This window comes from Ammodytes marinus (genome assembly GCF_949987685.1).
Source record: "Ammodytes marinus genome assembly, chromosome: 1".
Classification (NCBI taxonomy): Eukaryota; Metazoa; Chordata; class Actinopteri; order Uranoscopiformes; family Ammodytidae; genus Ammodytes; species Ammodytes marinus.
Window position 1 is genome coordinate 8,516,212 of NC_137230.1, and position 26,307 is coordinate 8,542,518.

At 38.9% G+C, this 26,307-nt stretch overlaps 1 protein-coding gene across 1 annotated transcript in view; it reads left to right on the top strand.

Annotated features, from left to right (window-relative positions):
• Positions 1-13,328, top strand: part of cep89 (centrosomal protein 89) — a gene marked incomplete at its 3' end in the record, with an annotated part of 61,152 nt that extends 47,824 nt beyond the window's left edge. Inside the window, exons 17-18 of the mRNA XM_080046769.1 lie at positions 139-287; positions 13,043-13,328. Of these exons, the coding sequence (XP_079902895.1) occupies positions 139-287; positions 13,043-13,328 (435 nt within the window). The remainder of the gene's footprint in view (positions 1-138; positions 288-13,042) is intronic.
• Between the last annotated feature and the right edge of the window lie 12,979 nt (positions 13,329-26,307).

Consider the following 26,307-nt stretch of genomic DNA (forward strand, 5'->3'; position numbering starts at 1 on the left):
AGCAACACTCCACATCTCATTCCTGTGTGTGTGTGTGTGTGTGTGTGTGTGTGTGTGTGTGTGTGTGTGTGTGTGTGTGTGTGTGTGTGTGTGTGTGTGTGTGTGTGTGTGTGTGTGTGTGTGTTTGTTTGTTTGCAGGTGTACCGGACGCAGGCGTCAACCAGACTGGCAGTGTTGGAGGAGGCAACAGAGGGGAGGACAGCTTCTCACGAGAGGGAGATCCTTCACCTGCAGAGGTTGCTAAGAGAAAGACAGGAGGCTGAGGAGAGACTACTGCAGTCCAAACGGTAGGAGGGGAGCCAGGAGGAGAGAGAGAGAGAGAGAGAGAGAGAGAGAGAGAGAGAGAGGAGGGAGGACAGAGAGAGAGAGAGAGGAGGGAGCACAGAGAGAGAGAGAGAGAGTGGTGGAGAAACGACAGGAGGCAGGCTGGCAGAAAAAAGAATAGGTCGAGAATGTGTGTATGAAAGAAGGAAAGAGAGAGAGAGAGAGTGTGTGTGTGTGTGTGTGTGTGTGTGTGTGTGTGTGTGTGTGTGTGTGTGTGTGTGTGTGTGTGTGTGTGTGTGTGTGTGTGTGTGTGTGTGTGTGTGTGTGTGTGTGTGTGTGTGTGTTAAAAGAGGGAAGCCAGAGGAAGTGGTAAGGAGTGCATGGAGCTAACAACAAGGAACTGATAGATATGTCTAGACAATCATTTCAGTTTCAACTTTTTTTGGGGTGCATTGTTTGTCTTTTCCTTACATATACCTCAAAAAGACTATGTTGGGTTTAGACAACAACAAAAAAACGACAACAGAATACACAACCACGACTGATACAGCTGCCGGCCAATTATAGTCTGATTTCAGCTGACGATAGAAACTGCAGTGCCAAAATGTACATACAATCTTGGAAGAAATTCAAGAAACAGTGCTGCAGTTGAATAGTTTGTCCACCGGAGAGCGCTGTTTGAAAAAAAAAATAATGTAAAATGACTTGCTCAGTAAATACCAACTGTACAAACCATGGTAACAAGACCAAATTTAAACCTACTATATTATCCTTATTGTTATCTTAACAATGCATCGAATCCCTAAACGTATATGAAAGAGGTCGAATAATGGTCAAGAGCCCACGTTGATTATGACCCGACACGGGAGTTCCTCTCAGCTCTACAAGTATCCTTTGACTTAATGGCTTATCAAAACTGTCTGTTTTTTTTTTAAATCCCACATTTTCTTTCACAAGAAACCACAGCAACACAACCTGGTAATGCAGAGAAAGCACCACATGCTACAGTGTATCTCTGTGTTCTCCACAGTTTCATACATTTGTACAGTTGTAATTTTCCACTCTCTTCTCCGTTAACTGCTGGACACAGCAGATCACACAGCTCCATTATGGCTACGTCCCTCAGGACCGTCCCAATTTCCTCCAATCCTCTAATCCTCTCAATGTATTCTCAATCACAGACTCTGCTCTGCTTGGGGTTGAACAATCTCATCTGCTTCCAACTGGATATGCATGAATGAGACATTTAAGAATTACAGAGAAATCTCTGAAAGGTGAAGTAAGCGGTTTATTCATGTTAATATAAGTGTTAAATCGCTCTTTATTCATACAGTGATCACTTACATAATGTGCACGTTTCATAAAGCCGATCTCTCAGTCAGCTGCTTTGCATGTAATCGGTGGATAAACTTATTGTAGTATCCCGAAATATTTATCCAATCAGAAGAGAGAACGCTACAAACCGACACTCGTCTCAGTCATATATAGTATATACACTCCATGGTCTCACTGCCGGTGCACGCCAGAGCAACAGATGGGTGAATGTGTATGCGCCTACAATGGCGGAGCAGGTAAAAATCCTTCCCAATGTCTGTTTTGATGGTTTTTATCATGTTTTATCACACTTATGGATCCGAGACGATGCTAGATAACTTGCTGCTTGAAGACCGCAGTGCATTAATGTGGTAACGTAGGGACGAGCGAGGGGACTGCTAACTGCAGTAACTGACAGGAAGTTAGCTAAAAGAACCATTCCGCTTACAGCACCTTTAAGCTATTACAAACAACATAAGACAATAACTGGTTTGGGTAAATACGATAGTGCCAAACAGAAAATAACTGTTCTCTTTTAATATGCTGTATATTGTTTTAAACTTTTATTACATATATCCTTTCCGTGTACTTTATTTGAAATATATATATATATATATATATCTGAAATAGTACAGCACTTGAGCTAATAAGGCTCTTTGTGCATTATACCCCTAGGCCACTGCATGGAGCTGATTAAATTGTCCTCGTGAAGAAAGTACAGTATCTACTGAAACACTTCAGATATTGTGCAAAGACGTTGTTGTGGACAGCACTTAACTACCTATGACAGAGAAAGTCCATTGGTAATTCTTTAGAAGAAAAACTTAACTTTTCATGTAGCCAATCATTTGCAGTGTGACTGATTTTCAGGAAGGGTTTATTTTGAGATAGTTGCACTGCTACAGTGAGGCACCTTTTGAAAAAACCTGACTGGTACTTTTGTTGCTCCCAAAACAATCTACCATTTCCCCCCCGTCTGTTTTTAGCCCGCTCTCTGGGCTCGCTGCCTGCTGCTGCTATCAAATGAAAGCTAGCTAATCAGATTGTTAGGAGATCCTGTCCTGCTCTTCCCTGAGGGCATCTTAATGACAAATCACAAAGACTACCACGGTCGACACTAAGGGGCCACTCACACTAGGGCCGCGGCCCCGTGCCCGAGCTCATTTGCATACTAAAGTCTAGAACGTTTGGCTAGTGTGACCACGCCATCCGTATTCCAGCACGGAACAGCCCCTTGGCCAAAGTACAGATGCTAATGAGATGACACGCGCACAAGGAAGCGCACAAGCAAGCGCACAGGCGGCGTTCCTGACGTGAATTTATTAAGGATGCATTGTCCATTAACGTCCGCTGCCTTTCTAGTCGGCACCAGAATTGCCCACCACTTAGACTGTAGCTACATAAAATGTGTGAGAATTAACGTGTGTGTAGGCCTAGGTGTGGGCTAATAAAAGAGGGAGAGAGCTAAATAGGTTGAGCGCAGAAAGCAAAGCAAAAAGATTTTCGTGTTTACTCACATTCGTCAGATGATTTTTTTCTTTTTCCTCCCGTCAGCTGTCATAATACTGTCTTTACGCATGGCGGTGGAAACGAACACAAAACAACACACAACGGGACTCCGCGGCCCGGTGATAAGGAAACAGTAGTCTACACTAAGGTTTAACAAGAAACTTTATAAAGACACTTAAAAAAACGATCTCTGCCCATACAAAAAGTTCTGACTTGGATTACTTGATGGAGCGATCGATGTGTATAAAACCATCCGGTACGTATGGTCTGATGACGGGCTGCCATATTAATAATAAACAGCGTGCTGCACAAATATGAGACTGTCCATCGCGACCTATTACGTCAAGGCTACATTAAAAAAAAACAATAGATTAAGGATTCTCGTTGCTCTAATTTGGAAGTGGAATATTTGATGCAAATTTGGCCGGATGAAAATATTCACAAACAGTCGTATAGCCTACAAGTAGACTACGCTCCGAATCCTAAACGCGCACGGTGACGTAAGCAAGGTGCAATCGTGCCCAGGCCACGAGCAGTAGGGAGTAGGGAGGGGGGGAATCATGCTGAATCTTCCTGCAGCACGGAACAGGCACACTGTGATACTTACAGCTCCTCTTTTACCCTACTTCTCCCCGGCCCTAGTGTGAGTGGGCCCTAACACCACTAACCTACTGGCTTTAATACACAACAAACTGCTGGCTTTGCAAAACTGCATTGGCTTTACCCTGCATGCACCCCTACTGTGGACCTGATAAGTCGTCGGGATGATTTGGTTAAACCCCCGACTGACCTCCAAATGATTGCGGATAGGAAAACCTTTGATTTACCAGTCCCAGTAAAAATGTGAAACTATGAGCGTAGTAGTTGGGGTCTCAGTTCCATCATTATGAGTTCAGCCAGGTAGCGTTTCACTTGGCTGGAGTCAAACTTTACTCCTCCAAAATCTATTTTTACCTCATTCTTTTTTCTCTTTTTATCCAACACGTTGTATTCTGCCCAGGCTGCAGCAGCAGAGATGAAGCCTGGTTGAGATGGCCGCCTCCCTTCTGAGTGCTGCTTAGCTTACAGACAAGCATCACTGCCTGAGTTTGTAGCGTATTTGCATTTTGAAAAACAGTCAACTGGCTGGAAACCTGATTACATTATTGCAATACATTTAGAATGTGGGATTGAATAAGTTTTGTGCAGAGGTGTAATGTAACTATACACGTTCAGTCAAGTACTGTACTTTAGTACAAGTTTAAGGTACTTGGACTTGACTTCTTTTAATGCTTCTCTATACTTATACTATACTACAATTCAGTGGGAAATATTCTACCTTTTACTCACTACATTTGGCTGATAACTTACTTGTATGAATGAATGAATGAATGAATGATGTTTTTATTTCCCTATCATGCTGCCACACAAGTGGCCCATCCCACACAGGATTACAGGAGACCGATATAACTATACAAAGCGTGTAGTACATACACAATCAAAATACACTATACAATACAATTTATCCAGCACTGAATAAACACACTATATATAAAGAGACATATTCCTCTTAGCCCACGCCTTTTCAATAAAATCAGCAATCAAAAAAGTTCTATATTGGAACATTGGTGCCCACCCACCAGCTGAACTAATTTTAGCACATAGGGACTTCTTTCTCTTGGACAAGTCATACAAAATATAGTTTTCTGTACCAAACACATGTTGTAAATTACTAGCTACTTTATGAATTAAGATTTTTGTACACAATCCTTATGAAGAGTTTAAACAATATTGTAGGCTTTAAACCCAACACTGACAAAACAAATAGGCTATTAACTATTTGATGATTGTAATTTTTAATACAAATTTGCCAAAACTGTCATGGCTTTTAATAGTTTAAGTGCATATTCTTGATTTTTCTTTTTTCATTTGCATTTTACTTTTATTTATACCCGAGAGATCAATTATTATTATTTGATTAAAGCGGCTACGAGTAACATTTAAATATCTTTTAAACAGCCTCCTGTTTCCTCTGATAATCATAAATTACCTTTAACAGCAAACGAGACCATCAGTGCAAAAAAGACGTTTTTATATAGTTTTTATTACTGCTTTTGGTCTGGTCGCACACCCAGTCCTATTTTCGGTTCGCTTGTGCAGACTCTATGGTCACATATCCGTATTGGTCGCAGATTTCAGTGTGGCGCTGCAACTCGATTTGAGAAGCCTATCCCTCCAGGTGAAGGAAGAGGAGCGGGAGCCTTGTTTGAGACAGTTATTTGTCGTCATAATGACTGATAACGGGGCTGAACCATCAAAGAAAAAAAAGAGAATGCAATGAAGAAAAGTTAAAAGGGAGAGTGATATAGGCTACGGGCGGGACGAGGGCGTTGCCAAGCAACGTGTATACAATTTCACGAGAGCGAAACTAGACTGCAGTGTTTACTCCTAAATGAATGAGCGGTTGGTACTAACACAAAGTTTGCTTTGCTTCACCATCATCAGATAACCATTATCTGAAATAGTCATTATTTACATCAACAACACAAACACATTACCTCATCGTGATCCATACTAACTGCCGTCTCTCGTTCATTCGCTTTCTGTGAGGACACGTAATCTTTCAGCTCCGTGAGAGAGAGTAGTTAGGTGACGCTGCTGCATCAACTCATTGCAATCAGGTGTGTGTAGCACTGACTGACATTAGTTGATGCAGTGTCAAAACCACTCTCACGGAGCCGAAAAGAGTCCTCACACTTTCAACACACGGACATGCACTATATTGCGCCCTTCTCAGTTCACACTCGCACGCCTGGCACGAGCTAGAAAAACAGCTTCGCGACAGCGGGCGTCGTAAAAATACTACCGCTTTTGTCCAAAGGGGACGCCAACGTGCCATGTTACTCGTGGTGGCTTTAAGTAAGGGAACTGAATACGTCCTCCACTACTGTGCATCTTTGAGCATTATACATTCCATACGAGCTAAATCCTCTTAATACTTAAATACTTTTCAAATCAGCTATTACTCAAGTGGAATTTTAATAATTGAGTTACTTGTAACTGAGTAATTTCTCTAGCAAAGTATCTCTTACTCACGTATGGTTTTCAGCTACTTTTTGCAGCAGTTTGTGGCATATACATTATCATCTGTTGAAATTGGAATGCATTATGACTATGAAGTGTAATTTGAATTTTTTTATTTATTTAGAAAATGTGTTTTTCTTGGTTCAAGCTTGTTGGAATCTGTGTTTGCTGCAGCCTTTAATCTGTCCTGTTTTCACACACTGTGTAAACTTTGCTGACATTGCTTTATGTTAATGGATTTACACACTTGGAACCTCATGTATAATTAATTCTTAAGCCAATGAATGTGCATAAACACTAGGAGTTCTTAATTATCCCTTGGTTTCCCATGTGGTTCTGGAGTGGTTGTGAGTCTTGTGCGTCGAGCAGATATTGCTGCGGTTTCTTGGAAGCTGACATCATAGCTCTGAAAAATGTCACTCACCCTGTGTATTCATTGAGGCTCATGTGGTGACCAAGTCTTTTCTAACTCATACCTCCTTGTAATGACAGAGCTTTCAACAAAAACCTCTTTTTAAAAGTACTTAAAAAACGTATGTATGTGACTGTGACAGGTGGTGTTTGTACGGCTACCTTGGCATAAGTAGCTCATCATTTTGTAATCCATTTGTTCTCAACCTCACTCTCCAGAAGGTGTATTTTGTGGTTTAAAATGAATACAAAGTGAAGTCTGGCATTGACGCACAGTAGGAGTACTTGGCTAATAGCAGCACTCAGCTCACATACAGTAGATAATCCATACTCCTTTTCTAGATCTGCAGCCAACACCAGTATACAATTTCTTAGATCTAATCTGAAATAAACCTGAGTGGAGATGTTTTTCATTTTACTGCTACAATACAATTGACCCTGCAGTTTAATACTTAAAAAAAATGATATAGCAGAATTAATAGTTGGACATTTTGTATGTAAAATAACTGCACGACAGAACACTTTTTTCAAAAAAGAAAAATGTGACTTAAGTATCGCCCCAACGCATCCAAATGTAAGACTTTCTAACATTTTCAACTATAGTAGAGAAGAAAAGCCATATTGAATTTAGCAAATGTTACACATTAACTCACTATCACTCAAAACAGCAGTATTGTATTTGTGCTGAAGTCAGAATGTGTATTTGTGTATATGAGACACACAGCGCCTCCGTTATGTCACATATGGACAAGACACGACTCTCTTGAAGGGATAATAAGAACTGATTGTCTAATGCCAGTCCCTGTGTTGTTCCCCGTGGCTTTCTCGCAGCCAGACATGCCTTATAAGCCCCACTGCACTAATGACACTGAATAATGTTAGTATCTGGGTTGACAGGGCGCAGGGACTTGTTCTGTCGCAGAGTGATAGACCAAATCCTCAGATGGCTGCAGCTTACTGCAGCTACAGTATAATGGTAATGGAAATGGAGATGAACTGTAGTTGGGGTAGTGGAGCAGCTAACCCCTTCTCTGTAGGTCACAGCTATCCAAGCAAAACACACACCTTACAGACATGCTATTGTTGAATTGTCCTGCTCTCATAGCTGCAAGATTAATCTTTGTATTCCTTCTGAGTAGTGCCATAGTAAGCGATGAGTGTGGTTGCCATGGGTACACATTTGTGAATGCTGTTTCGGTTGGAGGTAATTAGCAAGCGGGGGGTTTGTCCCTTGTCGTTCCTGATTAAAGACTCTCACAAAGTGTTTATAGTCCATAACTTAAAGAAACATCATTATCCATTGTTTGCTTTAATGACAACGAGAATAATTCTCATTTGTTCCATATCTAGTACTAGTGAATCAATGTTCACACATTTACATTTGGTCTCAGAGTGGCTTTATAAATTGAAATTTAAGTCTAAGAAAACATGTGTTAAACCTTATCAACAGCCAACCTTGTACTGACAGGTGTTGTTTTATTTTAGGAAATACGTTATTTTACCTAAAGACCAAATTGATAGGTTTGTTTTGCCTTCAAATTTATCCCTTTGACCCATATAAACTATTCACGAGGCTTCCCTGATCTGCCACCACTCTGGTTAAGGTTATTTTAAATGTAGGCAGAAACTCGAATAGGTGAGAGATCAACCATGGTCATCTTTTTGTCAAGAATTTATTATGGCATCTTGTACAGGGTGTCACATTTTTTGTAATCGTATCACTTTGTGACGAACCATCCGGTAACCATAGATTTCCATTGAAAATGTAATGGAAAAAACATTTAATAGATTCAGATATTTTCCCGGATAATTGAATTTTCTTTTCATTTGCTGGCACGAGACAAAAAAAAAGATGATGGGATTCCCAAAATAAATAATTCATCCTATGGCAACTGTGACAGCTCCTGGCACCTCCTGATTGGCAGGCTTCCAGGAGCTGATTGCTGATTGCAAACACCCATGCTGGCTGCTCTCCTGAGCTATAAAAGCTGCAGGAATCAGCCACTTGGGCCTCCCTCCCTTGATGTATGGTTTGTTTTGGTTTGTTTTGGTTTGGTTTGGTTTGGTTTGGTTTGGTTTGGTTTGGTTTGGTTTGGTTTGGTTTGGTTTAGTTTAGTTTAGTTAGTGCTGCTTTACACATACCATACACTCTTCACTCACACAGACACCGCACCCATTACTGATTACTGATATTCACGCACCATTTATTAGATTACTTCAAAATTGGTTTAAATAGTTTATTATTTGGGTAAACTAATTATCTTGTGTGGTTTCCTCTTTGTCCTTCCCTTGAGCCGGGTTGTGACACAACTATTAATTTTACTACATAATCCTATGGCAAACACCACCCATTACTTGATAATATATTTCAGTCTGGGTCAAACCACTCAGCCAACTAACCAACAGAGAGACAAAGCTATCCTTAGAGCCATGCCAATGGCATGGAGAAGGATGCTAAACTGATTACGTTCCCATCAACCTGAGCTGGACTTTACTACTTATTATTTGATGTTAGCATGTTACCACGCTGAACTAAGATGGTAACTGACAATTTTTTTTTTTTTGATTTGATTTAGTTTATTTCAGACATCCACATACAAAACAAAATGAAAAGCATGGAAATACAATAAATATGCATGAAAAGGAGCAGGAAGAAGTATACACTTATTTAATCCTACCCCTTTCCTTAGAAAAAATAAAATCAAAATATTTATTAAATAAAAAAAATAAAATAAAAAATAAAATAAAATAAAATAAAATAAAACAAAAACAACAATTATATTCGCTTCTCTTATCTATATTCTCTGTACTATTGGCGATACTATATTTGCCAATTACATACAACTTAATATACTATAAATTAACATTAGTTAATGATACCTGCTATTACATCAGCATGTTCTTATTTTCATTGTGAGCATGGTGGCATGCTGATGATGTTGGCAATATGATGGGACAAGATAGATGTCTATACTGTATATGCCAAAGGAAATGGTCAAAAAACCAGACTGTGTTAATCATGCTGCCTCATGCCGCTGCTAGCATGGCTGTTAACTCTTAGTCAGGTCACAATAACAGCACACCAAGGTAACTCTGTTGCCTTGGAGCTGTTATTATTTCTCTTTTGTCACAATCCCTCTTCTTTACCTCTCGGTCTGAAATGGTAGGTTGCTTCTATAGGTTGGTTTCATCCAATACACATGTGCTGTACTTTGGTTTGAGGTGCATCTCGAAAAAGAAAGCATACATGTAATAGAGAGAGCCTTAAAGGTAGTACGTGACCACATGAAATTGATGATGATTTTACACACCCTGCTCTCTGCTCTGTCGCATTGATTTATATGTGTATTATTGTGTGTTGGATATATACGTATACAGTGTATGGGGACGGAGAAAAAAGCTGATATATAATGATAATTATGTATTTTAAATGGTGGTTATTGTGATTCAGATTTTTCTGTCAGCACAGACACATTTACATTTTGAGTTTTACGATTATTTTTATAACCACAATGCAACCAGACTGCATGTCATCACATCTCTCTTTGAGCTGACCACTCAGTGGTAAATGATCTGGAGGAAAACTCCTGAAAAATGCATCAGTTGAGTTTTAATGTTTGAACACGACCAAGTCAGAGCCTTTAACAATCAGTTCACTCCGACAGTTATTCCCATGTGAACTGCATGCAGTCCAGAGCCCAAGGAGTTCTGCTTTATTTAGAAACACTCCACTATTCCTGCATTGTGCCAATGAGTAAGTTCTACAGTATGTGTTTCTGCACTCCAGCTAGCTCCTTACTAACATGAATTTGACAGTAAATTGTGGCCATTAAGAACCATGAGGCACTCTGATTTAAAAAGCACAATGTTTTAATTTATAAAAACATTGACCAAGGTCACATTCAGGCCACGCTTGAATGTGTTTGTTGTTGTTCAACACTGCAAATCAAAATGACACATGTCAATGTACCCTTTAGGTGCATGTCACACCCACTGGTAAAAATTGTAATTTGAGTTTCTACGAGAAACTTTTTTCATTGTATAGTGTAAAAAGAAAACATATTTATCACAGCCACTGCCCAGACTTCCAAAAAGCCCAGTCTGCTCTGATTGGCCCTGGATCAAACTTTCAGTTAGATTCAGGAGGATCTTGCGGTGTGACTTATCACAAGTGGAGGTAGTAATAAAGTAGGTTGGTAATGAGGGGGTGTGGCTTTTCCCCTTATGATGTCATAAGGGGAGAGAACTCTGACAAGGGTTTTTGAACACATCAGGTTTTCAGAAAGGTGGAGTGTTTTTTCTCATACTTTGGGAGTCTCTAGTTACACCAGGGACCCATATTAATGTTTAAAAACGATGACAACTTGCATCTGGCGTAATAGGTAACCTTTAAAATAAACTATTGTTTTTTTTGGTGAAAACTGCAGATCAACAGGAATATCTAATATGCTGCCATGCTAAGCCATAGGCAGTTCATTCAGAAAATGTCAGCCAAATCTGGTTTCAAAAACGATGCCTACAGTATATCTTGACAACAAACAGGTGGAGCAGATGTGTAAACTCTCTGGCTCTGTCACAGACACACTCGGCGGTTCAGTCACTGCAGCATTTGGCATCTGCAAACTGCTTTCTCTTGTTGGTGTGCCATATGGAAACACTGAAATGTGTCAGACCACAAGCAGAATCTTAAATACCTGATGCAGCTTCAGAATATTGTCACCCTAGTCTGGTCACAGTCTACTTATCTTCCTATATGATTCTAATTACTTGTCTAGCAGTATACCTTTTCCAGTATAAATATTAGCCTACCACACCTCCTTCCATTATTTGTGTTATCATCATTCATATCATCATTTAGTTTACTTACTGTTGACGCAAAGCTTGCATCTCACATGACAAAGTGCACACGCATGGATGAATAATGCATTGGAATCCAGTTCGAAGAAGGATAGACACACAAGCTTTTTAAAATCTGGCCATTGGTGTTGTTGGTCGTACTCAAAGTGCTAGGAAGTGGCCAGGAATAGGTTAATGTACCTGATCTGATCTGCACTTCCTGATGCATAGCAGAATGCTAAACCCCTGCTCATGTGGCTGCTGCCATTGACCTTTAGGATTATATGCTTGCACAGCCGCAAACACACACACGCACACACACACACACACACACACACACACACACACACACACACACACACACACACACACACACACACACACACACACACACACACACACACACACACACACACACACACTTGATGTTGATAATAAACTTATGTTTCTGACCACTAGTTAAGAATATAATTAGCAGGTGTGTTGAATGTTAGGGCCATGCTGAGGCTAAATATGTAATTACCATTTTTCAATGCTCAAAACGACTTAATCAAAACCTATTACCTACTTTGAGTGATTCCCATACCTAGTATAATTGAATGAATAGTATTCTGGTTGGGTAGACAGACAAGATTTCAACCTTTTTCACACACTGCAAACAACCCCACAGGGGAAATGGGTCATGGCTTCATGCTGTTGCTCAACTATCCTTAGTTGCCCTAGGTTTATTATGTTCTAATACAACAGTCTTGCAATACATTCTGTTTAAGATAGGTGTTTTAAAAAGAGTTCCAGAATAATGTTCAAGGCTATAACTCATGAACTGCATTGAACTGGAGCATAATGCATCCCCTTGAGATAAAACTTTTGCTCTTTTTTCCTGAATTCACAAGAGAAACATTTTTAACATTTAAAAACTAATTTTGTTCATAATTCTGAATGAATGAGAGGTAGTAGAGATAGTCTCCCCCTGGTTCCCTAGGCAGGTATAAAGGGCATGGAGATGAATATGGATTAACTCTAGCAACATAATTGAATCCTCAGATAATTATCTTCACCAATTCAGAGAAACAGTCCAAACATTTATTTTTCTCAAATGAATACATTATGCTTCCATAGCATTGCAAAAACAAAAGGGATTTCTAATAATTATAACAATGTGGGCATTGGGTATTAGATGTTTTCCTTATCCCATCTCCTCCATTTTGCTCATGACTTAACTGTTCATTTCGTAGTCCCACTACAGTGAATTGTAATTTGTTATGGTGTTAATTGCTGCCGTGGGCCATTCTCAGTTTCAATTCCAAAATGCAAAGGCCCAGGTGGTGCTTCAGAAATAACTTGGAAGCAGGTGAATCTAGCAGTTGTATTCCCAATTCCCAATGTATTTCGAAAGTTGAAAAGAAAATGGAGCGGTGTGAGCTCCTGCAGCTTGTATGTTTGCTGCGGTTGTCACAATCGTCTGCTATATTGGCCTTGTTGGGATGGCACAGTACAAGTCAGCAGACGGCCAGACACTGGTTTCGTGGACATGATAATATTGAGATATACCCTTAGGTCTTGCTGTGCAGAGCCTGTCATCCTACCAGCTTTCATTTGACTGGCTGACTTTAATGCCTGCTCTCCTCTGTCTTTGTTCCAACAGGGAAGTAGAGGAAGAGTTGGAGATGGTTTGGCAGGCAGCCACAAGGGAGAACCAGCAGATGAGGGGGAGCCTTTTGGATTCTACGGCCCCTGCAAACATGCACGGTTGGGCCATTTCCAGCGGGGTCTCTCCTGTGTGGGCTTTTCAGGATCTAGATAACGTCAGTACACCAACCCAGCATCACCCACACAATTCAAAGACAGAGGCCATGTCTAAATCTGAATCTGATCACCAAAACAGCTCCGCGGACGACAAGCAAAAGCATGGGCTGGATTTCTATTGCTAAAAACTCTTGAAGCCATTACCCATACTATACTGTGTTCACTCATTGCAGCAATATGTATATAAAATAAGGTTGAAGTCTGAACATCTCAACATACAGGCATCTGCCAAAATTACTATGTTTGAGAGATAAGATCTTAAACTTGCACCTTCCATAATTGTATTAATCTAAACTGTAATCACCAGAAGAGGCAATAATAATCTGTGTAAATTCACTTCAAACTTTTTTTCCTGTAAGGAAAACTTGGTTTTAGGCACAAGGATTGTAGCAAAACATATAACACATTGAACCTAAGTAGAAAAGAAATTAACAGCTCAGTTTTGACAGTGCGGACTTATGTAACTGACATCACTCTGTGTACCAGTAAGAGAGACTTCCATTTTATAAAGACTTTTGTAATTTTTTAAAATCTATTTGTCTTTGTAAATTGGTCTCAGGGTTTTATTTTAGACTGTGCCAAGTATATATAAGGTAAAAAGAAAATCAAATTGTGGAAAAATGTGCATGATTCAGCTTGAGTTAGGCTGTTGTGTCATAAAGAACATAGCCAATGTTGCCACCTGCTGGACATACATGGTAATGGTGTTAATGTCGTAATAGCAACATTACATGGTACCTAAGGGGCAAAACCCCTTTTTTTGGAAAAACAGACATGGATCGTTGTAAAAGGTTGTTCACCAGAAATGATATCTAGGACCTTCCAAGATCCCAACCTGGGTGGACAACCTGGTCAACTAGCTGCTGGAAAGCTACAGGGGGCCGACAGAGCAAATCAGAACCACTCTTTAAGTGAATGGGGATGGGCTAATAGGGAATTTTTTAAACTTATAGATATCATTATGAAACTTTGCAAGTTGATTACTGACATTAAAACAACAACTTTTTGTATTACAGTATTTTCCAAAAAGTTTGAATAAATATGAAAAATCATCAATATCTTACTAATGATGCGTAAATTTGCATATCTGCAAAGCCCCAAAATCTAGATGTTGGACAAAAGCAGAGTCAATTTGTTTTTAAATTTTTAAAACAAAACAAGTGTCCAACTGCCTGAAGCTTTTCCTAATCACAGTTCAAATTTGATCAATAACCCATAGAAAATGAATTTTTTACACTGTTTTTTCCAAGGGAATGTCTAGCCGTTTCCTAAAATACCAGCTGGAGACTCCAAAAGGACACTTTTGGTCCATAGCACATGAAATGTAACTGTGTAAAAAAAATTCGATGGGTTATTTAACATATTTGAACTGTGATTAGGAAAGGCTTCAGGCAGTTGGACACTTGTTTTGTTTTCAAAATTTAAAAACAAATTGACTTTGTTTTCTTCCAACATCTAGATTTTGGGGCTTTGCAGATATGCAAATTTACGCATCATTAGTAAGATATTGATGATTTTTCATATTTATTTAAAAATTTTCGAAAATACTGTAATACAAAAAGTTTGTTTTAATGTCAGTAATCAACTGGCAAATTTTCATAATGATATCTATAAGTTCAAAAAATTCCCCATTAGCCCACCCCCATTCATCCCCATTCACTTTAGTGGTTCTGATTTGCTATGTCGGCCCACTGTAGCTTTCCAGCAGCTTGTTGACAAGGTTGTCCACCCAGGTTGTGATCGTGGAAGGTCCTAGATGTCATTTTTGGTGAACAACCTTTTACAACGCTCCATGTCCATAAAATCACTTTGCACACTGGGTATGGTACAAAACGCAAATGCAGACATGGCTATGCTACAGGTACATTGATTGTTTGGAGAATGATTATTTAAATATAGAATATAATAGTAAACACAAATGTCCAGGTAAAAAAAGGAAATGTACGCCTATTTATACATTCATGCCTGGCTCTAATTCCATATCATTATTGTCAAGAGGCAAATTGTGATATTTGGCAATGTAAATAAAATCGACTTGATTGTATTTTGGGACAGAGCTGAATTTGTTCTTTGATTTAGACTTGTAATTGAATCTGCACCATTCTGGTGTAGGGACTGTTTAGCTTTTGTGTAAATAAGTAAGAAGACTTGTCATGAGCCTGATATCATTTATCTTATTCAGGGTTTTAGAAAAAAAAATGTTTTTCCACTCTAAGGTAGTTTAAACCTGCAGCGTGTAGAATGTTGGGTTTTATTTCCTAGCAGATTTTGTAGAAAGTAATTATAATATCCATAAGTACATTTCATTTAGTGCATAATAGCTGAAAAATAATGTTTTTAATAATTTTTTTCCCCTTAGAAAGGGTCTCATTAGCTGTGAAACTTTTTTTTATTTGGTGAATGCTCAGCGCCACCGTACATATATGTCCATATTTCTGCATATCTTGGACCAAGGCCTTGTGCCGCCATCTTGAAAGTGTCATTGTTGGAATGTCATCAGGTGCATTGTTTAAAATTTAGAATTGTTCTTGTCCTTGAACATAGACATATATCTATGGTCCTTGAAGGCCACTGTAGCTTCTGTTATTATTCGAAAGGGGTGGGGTTACCCAGGGAGCTTTGCATTCTAGAACTTTGTAGAACTTTCTTGATGATGTCATATTACACACTGCTACCTTCCTCTCCTTCAAATACTTGTCCCGTAAGGACCTTTTCAGGGGCCCAGTCATTTGTCTGGGCAGGCTCTGCAGGCTTTGACCATAACCATCCGTCAGTCTGCCGCAGGGCAGCTGTGGCTACCATCATAGTTTACCACCACCGGTATGTGTGTGAATGAATGGAACCTGGAACCCTGTAAAGCGCTTCGAGTCCCTAGGGAAAAAAGCACTATATAAATCCAATCCATTATTATTATGACCACAAAGCTGAGTTCTGTCTTTACAGAGGTGTACCACAGATCCCTGCTGACGAACAAAGATGAACATAGACCAGCATGACGGTGGAGCGGTGGCTCAGAGATGCATAGTTGCTGTTAAGGGATGAGATATGCTCCTAATACCTGGTGTAGCGGTAGAACGTGAGGCTTGACAACCAATCAACAGGTAAATGATGGCTTTGAGCCTCTTAGCCACAGAGTTAACATACAAGTATATGCTTTATAAACATTTGTAAAAATACTGATACATACAGCCTTTTATACTGTATTCAGATTCAGATTCAGATTCAGAAAACTTTATTGTCTGTCGTAACAGAAAATCGTCTATGACGTGGCTCGACATACAAACACGATAATGTAATGATAGGCATTCATACAACAACATTGATTTCTAAGAGCACACACAGTGTGTATAGATCTTAAAACAAGTATAAATATTAAAAACTGTAAAAATAACAAGATAAAAGCTGTGGATATGTGCAAAGTGTAAAGTGACAGTGCGTCAGGGTTCATTTGTCCATTGTTCATTGTTTGTTTAGGCTGTTTATGGCAATGGGTATGAATGAGTTTTTGTATATGTTTTTCCTTGATAGGGGTACTCTATACCGGCGGCCTGATGGCAGAAGTTGGAAGGACTTGTGCAGGGGGTGGGTGGGATCCTGTGTAATGATGTTGGCTTTCCTTTTAACTGCCTGGCTGTGGAGTACTGATAATTGAATTTGAGTTTTGCCTGTTATTTTGCTTCCTTGATTGATAATCCGAGAAAGCTTTGATTTGTTTTTGACAGAGGTGAGGGTGAACCAGGATGTGATGTTGAACGTGAGTACAGATTCTATGAGTGATTTATAGACAGCTGTTAAAATGTCCTGTCTGACATCAAAGCTCCTGAGTTTCCTCAGCAGGAACAGGCGTTGCTGTGCTTTTTTGTACACAGAGTCTGTGTGCTGGGAGAAGGACAGGTGGGTGTCGATCTGTGTGCCCAGGTATCTGAAGGCCTCTACCTGCTCGACTGTCTGCCCATTCAGCCTCAGAGGTTCAAAGAGAGGTTGGGGGGAAGATGTTTGCCTCCCCCCACAACACAGCTCCTTGGTCTTGGAGATGTTGAGCTCCAAAGAGCTCTCTTTAATCCACAGCATCATGGTGTTGACCTGTAGATAATAGGCAGCCAGAGAGGAGTTATCCTTGATGTCGGCCACCAGGGCCATGTCATCTGCGTACTTAAAAAGAGAAATGTCACTGTTGTTGTTTGTTATGTTGTTTGTGTAGATGGAGAATAAAATCGGTGATAAAACACAACCCTGGGGGACACCGGTGTTTAAAATCATGTTCTTGGATTTAAAGCCATTGACCACCACGTGCTGGGACCGGTCCTGCAGGAAGTCTTTTATCCACAGGATGAGTGATGGGCTGACTTGTAGATCCAGAAGGCGGTTGCAGAGGGTGGCCGGGTATCTGCCTTCCATACGCACTGTATATTACGGAAGCCGAGAGTAGCCTTGATTTGTATTCCACTATCCTGTGAAAACTAGATAACAGAATAATAAATACAAACCCTATGTTACGGCGATTTAAATTATATGTATGTTTCCAACATATACTAAGCTACTGAGCTAAGGTTTGACACAACCTCCCAGCTTTTGTTTTTTTTACCGTCATTGGCCTATCACCACCGACAGATGTCAACTCCGTCAGATTTCCTGTCTGACGGTGTTGACATATTGAACTTTTCTTAAACATTACATAACAAATGGAACTTATCTAGTAGCCATTTGGTTTTTCTGTTGATGTTAGGTGCTAGTATGAACTACTTCAGGAAAATAAAATTATCAAAAAATTTCAAATAACCTCTTCAGAAATTTAAATCGGTGTTGACATATCATGGTTCTGACACAGGACTTTCAAGATTTGTAATGTAAAATATTCTAAAACTACAACTTTCATCAGAGCCTGTCTGACTCTAATGTACTCTACGGAGGTAGAATTTGACAAGAGGTCCTTCAAAGTGACAGCTGCCCCTTATTTCGCCTGATTTGATTACATTTTTCATAATGAAATGTCTGACGGTGTTGACTTACAGTAAAGTGGTCCCACCACTTAGAATCCTTCTAAAACATGAATGTGTTGTAGAAAAACTGTTTTTATTGATATGAGAGATTATATAGTGTTGCTTTTGATAAAAAAAAAAGCTCTTGTTAATCATTAAAGTACATTTGTAATAGGTTTAATTGCATATAAAAGATTGAAACATTCTCTGAGGACACACTGTTTTGGACGTCATGACTCGTGACTCGTGAGAAGATAACAAGTGTCATATATTTGACATAATAATGATAAAATTAAATTTAAGGGGATAATTGTGCTCCAGACATTCTATTCTTAATCCCTAATAACATCTACAATTTTAAATATTTTTAGTTTTAAACATAACAGCAGTTACGGAAGACGGCCTTTCGTCCCGGTTCTCAAATGTTTTTGTTTTAAACATAACAGCAGTTACATATGGAAGACGGCCTTTTGTCCCGGTTCTCAAGAATCACTGATATATATATATATATATTAGGGCTGTCAAATTAACGCGTTAATTTCGATTAATTAATCACAGAAAAATTATAAAAAAATTAACGCAGATTAATCGCACTTCTATAATACACTTTGACATGGTGCAAAAGTGCTGCGCAGCCTGTAGCCAATTGCTTACACGGCCCGCAGGGGAAAGGGGGCGAGGGGCGCGCTCGATGGACGGTTTATGGGATGCTTCGGGCAAATAAGCATGAAGGTAGGAAGACATCTTACTTTATTCTCCGCAGTGTCTGCATTATTGATTTAGTGGGTGCAACAATGTAGGTTCAAAATAGTGTGGAAAATGGAAAGTCGTCATTTAGTCTGCTTGTTTTTTTTTTTAAATTCGGCGCTAGTTCGAAACCTGACTGAGGTGAGGAGACAGAAGTTAAGAGAGATGGAGAGAGAGAGAGAGACAAACTGTAGTAGGCTATTCAGCCATTTATAAACAGGCATAAAAGTGTCATAAAAGTATGCGATTAATTTAGATTAATTAATCACAGAGCCTGTAATTAATTAGATACATTTTTTTAATCGCTTGACAGCCCTTATATATATATATATATATATATATATATATATATATATATATATATATATATATACAATCATATGAAAAAGTTTGGGAACCCCTCTCAGCCGGCATCATAATTGACTCTGCTTTCACAAAAAAAAAGATAAAAGTGGTATGTCTTTAATTTACCAGGAACAGCTAAGTACTGGGATGTTTTCCAAACAAAGATTTTTTTGAAAAGCAGTATTTGGTTGTATGAAATAAAATAAAATGTGAAAAACTGGCTGTGCAAAAATATGGGTACCCTTGTGGTTTTGTTGATTTTAATGCCTGTAACAGCATGTAAAACTGATGACTTTAAACGCAAAGTTGGTTGGATTATGTTGTTATGCCTTGAACCTCATAGAATTGTCTGTTTAATCATGAGAAAATTTATTTTAGGTGCCTAAATGCAAGTTGCACTTCTCTTTGACTCTCTGCTGAAGTGAGACAGAATGGGATCATCAAAACAGCTCCCAAAAGATCTGAAAAACAAAGATTATTCATTGTCATGGTTTAGGGGAAGGCTACAAGAAGCTTTCCCAAAGGTTTCAATTGTCAATTTCTACTGTAAGGAACGTTGTCAGGGAATGGAAGGACACAGGCACAGTTGCAGTTAAACCCAGGTCTAGCAGACCAAGAAAAGTACAAGAGCGGCATATGCGGCGGATTGTGAGAATGGTTGCACACAACCCAAAGATCACCTCCAAAGACCTGCAAGAACATCTGGCTGCAGATTGTGTATCTGTACATGGTTCTACAATTCAGTGCAATTTGCACCAAAACATCTGTATGGCCGGGTGATGAGAAGGAAGCCCTTTCTGCGCCCACGCCACAGATACAGTTGCATTGAGTATGCAAAAGCTCATTTAGACAAGCCAGCTTCATATTGGAAGAAAATGCTTTGGACTGATGAGACAAAAATTAAGTTATTTGGTCTTTATAAAAAGCAGATGTTTTGGTGCAAATTGCGCTGAATTGTTGAACGATGTACAGATACACAATCTGCAGCCAGATGTTCTTGCAGGTCTTTGGAGGTGATCTGTGGGTTGTGTGCAACCATTCTCACAATCCTCCACCTATGCCGCTCCTGTTTTTTTCTTGTTCTGCCATGACTGGGTTTAACTGCCACTATGCCTGTGTCCTTCCATTTCCTGACAAGTCGAAATTGACAATTGAAACCTTTGGGAAAGCTTCTTGTAGCCTTCCCCTAAACCATGACAATGAACAATCTTTGTTTTTCAGATCTTTTGGGAGCTGTTTTGATGATCCCATTCTGTTTCACTTCAGCAGAGAGTCAAAGAGAAGTGCAACTTGCATTTAGGCACCTAAAATAAATTTTCTCATGATTAAACAGACAATTCTATGAGGTTCAAGGCTTAACAACATAATCCAACCAACTGTGTGTTTAAAGTCATCAGTTTTACATGCTGTTACAGGCATTAAAATCAACAAAACCACAAGGGTACCCATATTTTTGCACAGCCAGTTTTTCACATTTTATTTTATTTCATACAACCAAATACTGCTTTTCAAAAAATCTTTGTTTGGAAAACATCCCAGTACTTAGCTGTTCCTGGTAAATTAAAGACATACCACTTTTATCTTTTTTTTTGTGAAAGCAGAGTCAATTATAATGCCGGCTGAGAGGGGTTCCCAAACTTTTTCATATGACTGTATATATATATATACACACACACACACACGTATAGGCCTATATTCGAGTTTTGGCATTATTCCAACAATGGTTTAGCATGTCCCATTGTCTTTCTTTTTTTTCCTTTAATTTCACAAAGAGAAAGCATATTCATGGAACCTGCTGTTTCTGGCTCCCATGAGAAAAAAATCCACTGTGAATCCTAAGAAATATCCATTTTGAAGCAATCTTATTCAACCTGTTGTAAGGCATGGAACAGATGGCAGTGGAATCTGGCTTCATCATTAAATAACAAACCAGAGATATGTGGACTCCTGAGTGTTTTAGTATTCAAAAAGGTCGTTTCACTGAGAGCAATGCTGCATTTTGCTGCACTTAATTAAAGTATTTAGCGCAGCGGCATAAAGTATCAAATACGTTACTCAAAGACTGAGAACAACCCTGCACACTGCCTGCCATTATAAATACTATAGCTTGCCCTTTTTCCAGGAAAAATTTAATTACTTTTAGTTTGAATGAGATTTGCATAATTACCTTATCTAAGTTTGTTTCTGTGACCTCACATAACACAAAGCCTTGCTTAGAAGCAACAACAGACTACACATGAATAATTAGAGCTGGGTATTGTTCAAGAATTCAAGAATCAGTATGATTCAGGAAAATAAACTCTTTATCTGTGTGAAAGGTGTGTGTTTACCAGTCTCACAGGTAAAAGAGCACAGCGGGTAAATGACTGTTAGATTGTTGTGCCGTCTTGGAAGATCAATAATGAATGAAGATACAGTATGTGCTCTGGGATCCTGGCACACACACCTCTCTCTGGTCTGTTAATCAAGGTTGTAACCTCAGCAAGCAAAAACTTGATGTGGGGAAAAAGGCATGAATACATAGTACACCTAAAGTGTTACAAACAAATGTATTTATTTATTTATTTCAGGACAATGCACGTTAGTGAACATGTACAGCAGTACACGTAAAAAGGACAGATTGTAGCCAGAGGCTAATTTCCATCTGTAGTCCATTAGGCAGGTTGATGTAACAATAAAAATGACAAAGATATACAATAAAAACATTTGCTTTGTAAAAACACTGAGAAATAGAAAGAAAGAAAAGAAACACATGATAATTCATTAGTAGGATGAGTAAGTTAAAGGAATACACAACTAATAGGTTACAGCATACATTTAGAGGTGGTTGCACCTTTGGTTAGTTCTTAGCCATACCTTTACTTGGCTCTTAAAGGTGGACAAAGTGATAATTATTATTATTTGTTTAACTATTTTGGTAGCCATAATTGAGCCCACCCACTCAGGTGCTTCACTAAGTTTCTCAGCAAGAAGAATGTTTTTTGACATTTAAACAACCTCAGGTAAGTGTATCATTTGTTCAAAAGGAAAATATCAATGAATGTTCTAAATTAATGCAAATACTTGTTTAAGTTTGTTTCTAATTAGCTCACTAGCTAACTTATAACTTCAGCTAATGTCAAAAGCGTTATATACAACCAGGATGCCTGAAATCACATGTGAAGCATTTTAATTGAGATGTGTGCATGTCTCGATGAAATCCAATATATTTTGGGAGTATATTGTCTCACATGGTTAGGCCAATGAGGGAATTTTCTGTTATGATCATTCATTTTTGTAAGAAGATATTGTGTCATCTGGTGATTAGTTACTAACTATCATCTTCATTAGACACAGACATTTTACATTTTCAGAACATTTTTGGCCGGTCCGTCATGTCTTACAGTACTTGGGGATTTCCTGAAACACGGTGACAGGTCAATTATGTGCAGCTGAGGACCACTGAACCTCTCCCCTAAAATAGGATGGTAACCGACCTGAGGGGCTGAGAAAGAGTGCCTGACTGCATCACAGTTTCCTCCACATGGCATCCTGAGGAATTGAACAACTTAAAAGGTGAAGACATGATATTTGATGGTAGAAGGCCCATATTGGAAAACTCTCTAAAGGGCTGAGTTCTTAAAGGGATAGTGTGGTTGTATGAGGTACATACAGTAGGCATAGTTAGTCTGCTACATTATATATTATTATACATCAGCGCAGTCACTATAAAGAGTTTGAGGGAGACGTTGCTGTAGCAGAAGTCAACTTAGTACTGTTGCAGATGGCGCCAGCAAAGAAATATTTTTCTTTGCCACGCATGCTGTAAATGCTTGCCTACAAAAGAATATCTGTTTCATTTGTGCGCTTGATGTAGGAATTTTTTTCACCGCTGATTTATGGACTGAGTCGCAGAACTGCACCGACAGACTTTTTTTGTTGCACTTTTTTAAGCGAACTGTAGTTGGGCCATGTTTTACTATGCCAACTCTCGCCAGTGCAGTGCGGCATATCAGTCCGCATATCAGCAGTGAAAAAATTCTGAACTATCCCTTTAATGTGGGAGAATCATTAGATTGTGTGATTCTAACAGGATTAGTTGGAATATCGGTGTGGCTGATGTAAGGGAGTAGTTGGACTAGTTGAGTGTCAGAATCATGTTAAAATGACAGATGAGTTCAAAGAGAGGTGATATGAATCTTGTCTCCTTGGTTCTCTAAACTGTAACAGTAAAAACATGGGTAAATGTTACAGTCTGCAAGAAAAATGTGTTTATTCAGGCTGTGTGAAAATAATTTGTGACAAATATGGAGAATGGCATTTGAATGGTAAAAAAGTGTGGATCTGAATCTGAATCAGATGGAAGCTTTGAAGGAGCATTTAGAAAAAGGCAGACACAAAGGCTAAAAGGCCAATACAGTGTGGGCTAGAAGGCATTATGCATGTGGGATAAAGAAAAGATTGATCAGAGATAGTCTGTGATGAAGATAATGAAAATTAAAGCCAGAGAGAAAGAAAGACATGGAACACATGGTCTATCTGTAGAATGTGCTGTCTGTTTTACACTGTGTTGGCAGAATGCCGAAGTCAAATGTCCATTTCATGCAATGTAATGGACAATAAAAGTTCTCTTATCTTATCTTGTGTATCATCCACAGAATGGGAGAGCTTTGGAACAGGAAAAATGAAAGCATTGAGTTTGAACTGAACAAAGTGTGTGAAGAAACTAACAATATACAATGAGCATCAGGGGAAGGGTTTGATGATTATTTGCTGAACTACTGCTGCACCTCTCCAGCTAATTGTAATAATCAAGGTAACTCAGTATCACTACTTTGTATGTAACATGTGCTTGTGTGACTTAATCACTTAATGCTTTTAGGGTTTTCTTCATATTGCATCCTTTTTTGCACTGTTTTAGTTTAATTAACACGTCTTAATCATTTATTTGTTCTAGTATGATGATTATACATTTGTTAGGAACATGTTAAGGTTTAGATGTGAAAGCTCGTTCTGAAAACATGTGGCCTGGGAGGGATGTGTAGGCCGCCCTCCTCCTGTGCCAATGTGTCCTGTGTATTAACAACGGATCTACTTAAGTTTAAGGAGAAGGCGAAACCAAGGAGAAGGGAAGAATAAGACATGATGGGAAAAATAATGAGCCCTGCGACAAGACTGCGACAATATTCAGCAGCCACTGTTATCTACATATTTTATTTGCTTCTTTTATTCGCTTTTAAATGTTTTATAATGTGTTTTATGTATTCTAATCTTGCCCCTGTAAAGCACTTTGAGTGGCCTTGTGTCTGAATTGTGCTATATAAATAAACTTGCCTTGCCTTGCCTTACATGGTTATCTATATATCACCCAGTTGCCCGTTGCAAGAATGCTACCCAGTAGCATTCTTGCGTTTCCTGCATGCTAAGATATTATTTTTATATTATAGCCATGTCAGTGTCGCTGATCTTTTCAAACATTGACCATCACAGAACTGTCTTTAGGAGGCAGGACTGCACAGTAAATCATAATCTAACCATTGAACCATTATAGCTGGAGCATGATCTTTGTTTCTTTCACTATGGTAATTGTTAACAGAGTTTAATTAGCCTTATAAATTGTATAATATTTTAATGCTGCAACATTATGCTTTGTGCTGTAATCGTTGTTTGACCTCACAATATGCAACTTACTACTGAATGGCCTTGGGGAGAGAAGAGACTCCCACATTCTTTCTTGGACATTGTATGAAGAATAATATCTGCTTGATAAAGGTTCTGGGAATAGTGTAATTAAAAGACATCCCCCTATTGCCAGGAACTCAAGGACCAGACACACGAACAGACTGGTTAGCATACACATTTTTTACACATAAAGCCTTGTGCTACTGTTCATTTCGTTGTCTCAATTCATGTATCCTTGCTTTGCTCGCAAGTAAAATTCTACCAGACTTTGAAGATGCCTGACTCGATCTCTTTAATTAAAACACTTGGGTTTTTGATCAAATAATTTCTTTAACAGGCATGACTGCACAGTAAATCATAATCTAACCATTGAACCATTAAAATGGAGCATGGTCTTTGTGTCTTTCACTATGGTAATATAGTTGGGTTATTATTTACAGAATATTTTGTTATTGTCATACAAGTTAGGAGATGCCTTATTTAACAAGCTGATCAAAACAAGATGCATTCTTCTGTGGACATGAACAAACACGCATCATCATTGATTTTAAGCAAGAACGTTCGAAGTTGAAATCAAAGTTAGAAAGTCTCTTGTCACCAGACCGGTGGGTACTATTCTGACTGGAGAGCCGTCATGTACAGTAGGGGAGAACGGGGTAAGTAGGCACACTTTTTACTCCAGTGAGAATTGCTCATCACCTAAACATCTTTCAATAATCATTCCTACATTAAATTGAAGCTTAAGGTGTTGGCTTGAAATGTGTACCCCTCACTTTTTCTATCTTATTGTAATAAAGAAGAAAGACACCCTTACACATTGTGACAACCAACCCCATCAAGGGGTCGGTTGTCAAACACTATGGGGTTGTTTGTCACAATGTTATCTTAATGGGAATAATATTAAAAAGAAGGCAAGAAAGTAAAACTAAATTTGAAAGTTTAATTGCATTGTCAAGTTGACAAATAGGCCTAATTAACTTAATGTAGCCTTGGCAGCTGGTCTAGTTTGGGATGCACTGGGTTTGTTTTGATTTTGTTGCCCTTTTTTCTTTTGCATGCTAGCTGCCTTTTCCTGCTCTATTCTTTCCTTCTCTGGGGTGTCAGTGAGGATACAGCTTGACAATTTATTTCGTTATTGGGTTCCTTTTCTGACTGCAGCCTTTGGATAACATGTGACAACCAACCCCCCAAAAAATGTGACGACCAACCCCAACTTGAATTTCTTGCTAGCATCAAGGCCAACAACCATCTGAAAACTAATTAACTTGCTAACCACAATCTAAACTATGGTTTACCCTTCACACTTTGTATGGGTAACAAGTGTGTTGTTATAAACCCATTGTGTAAAAAGCCTAGAAGAAAAATACTGAGG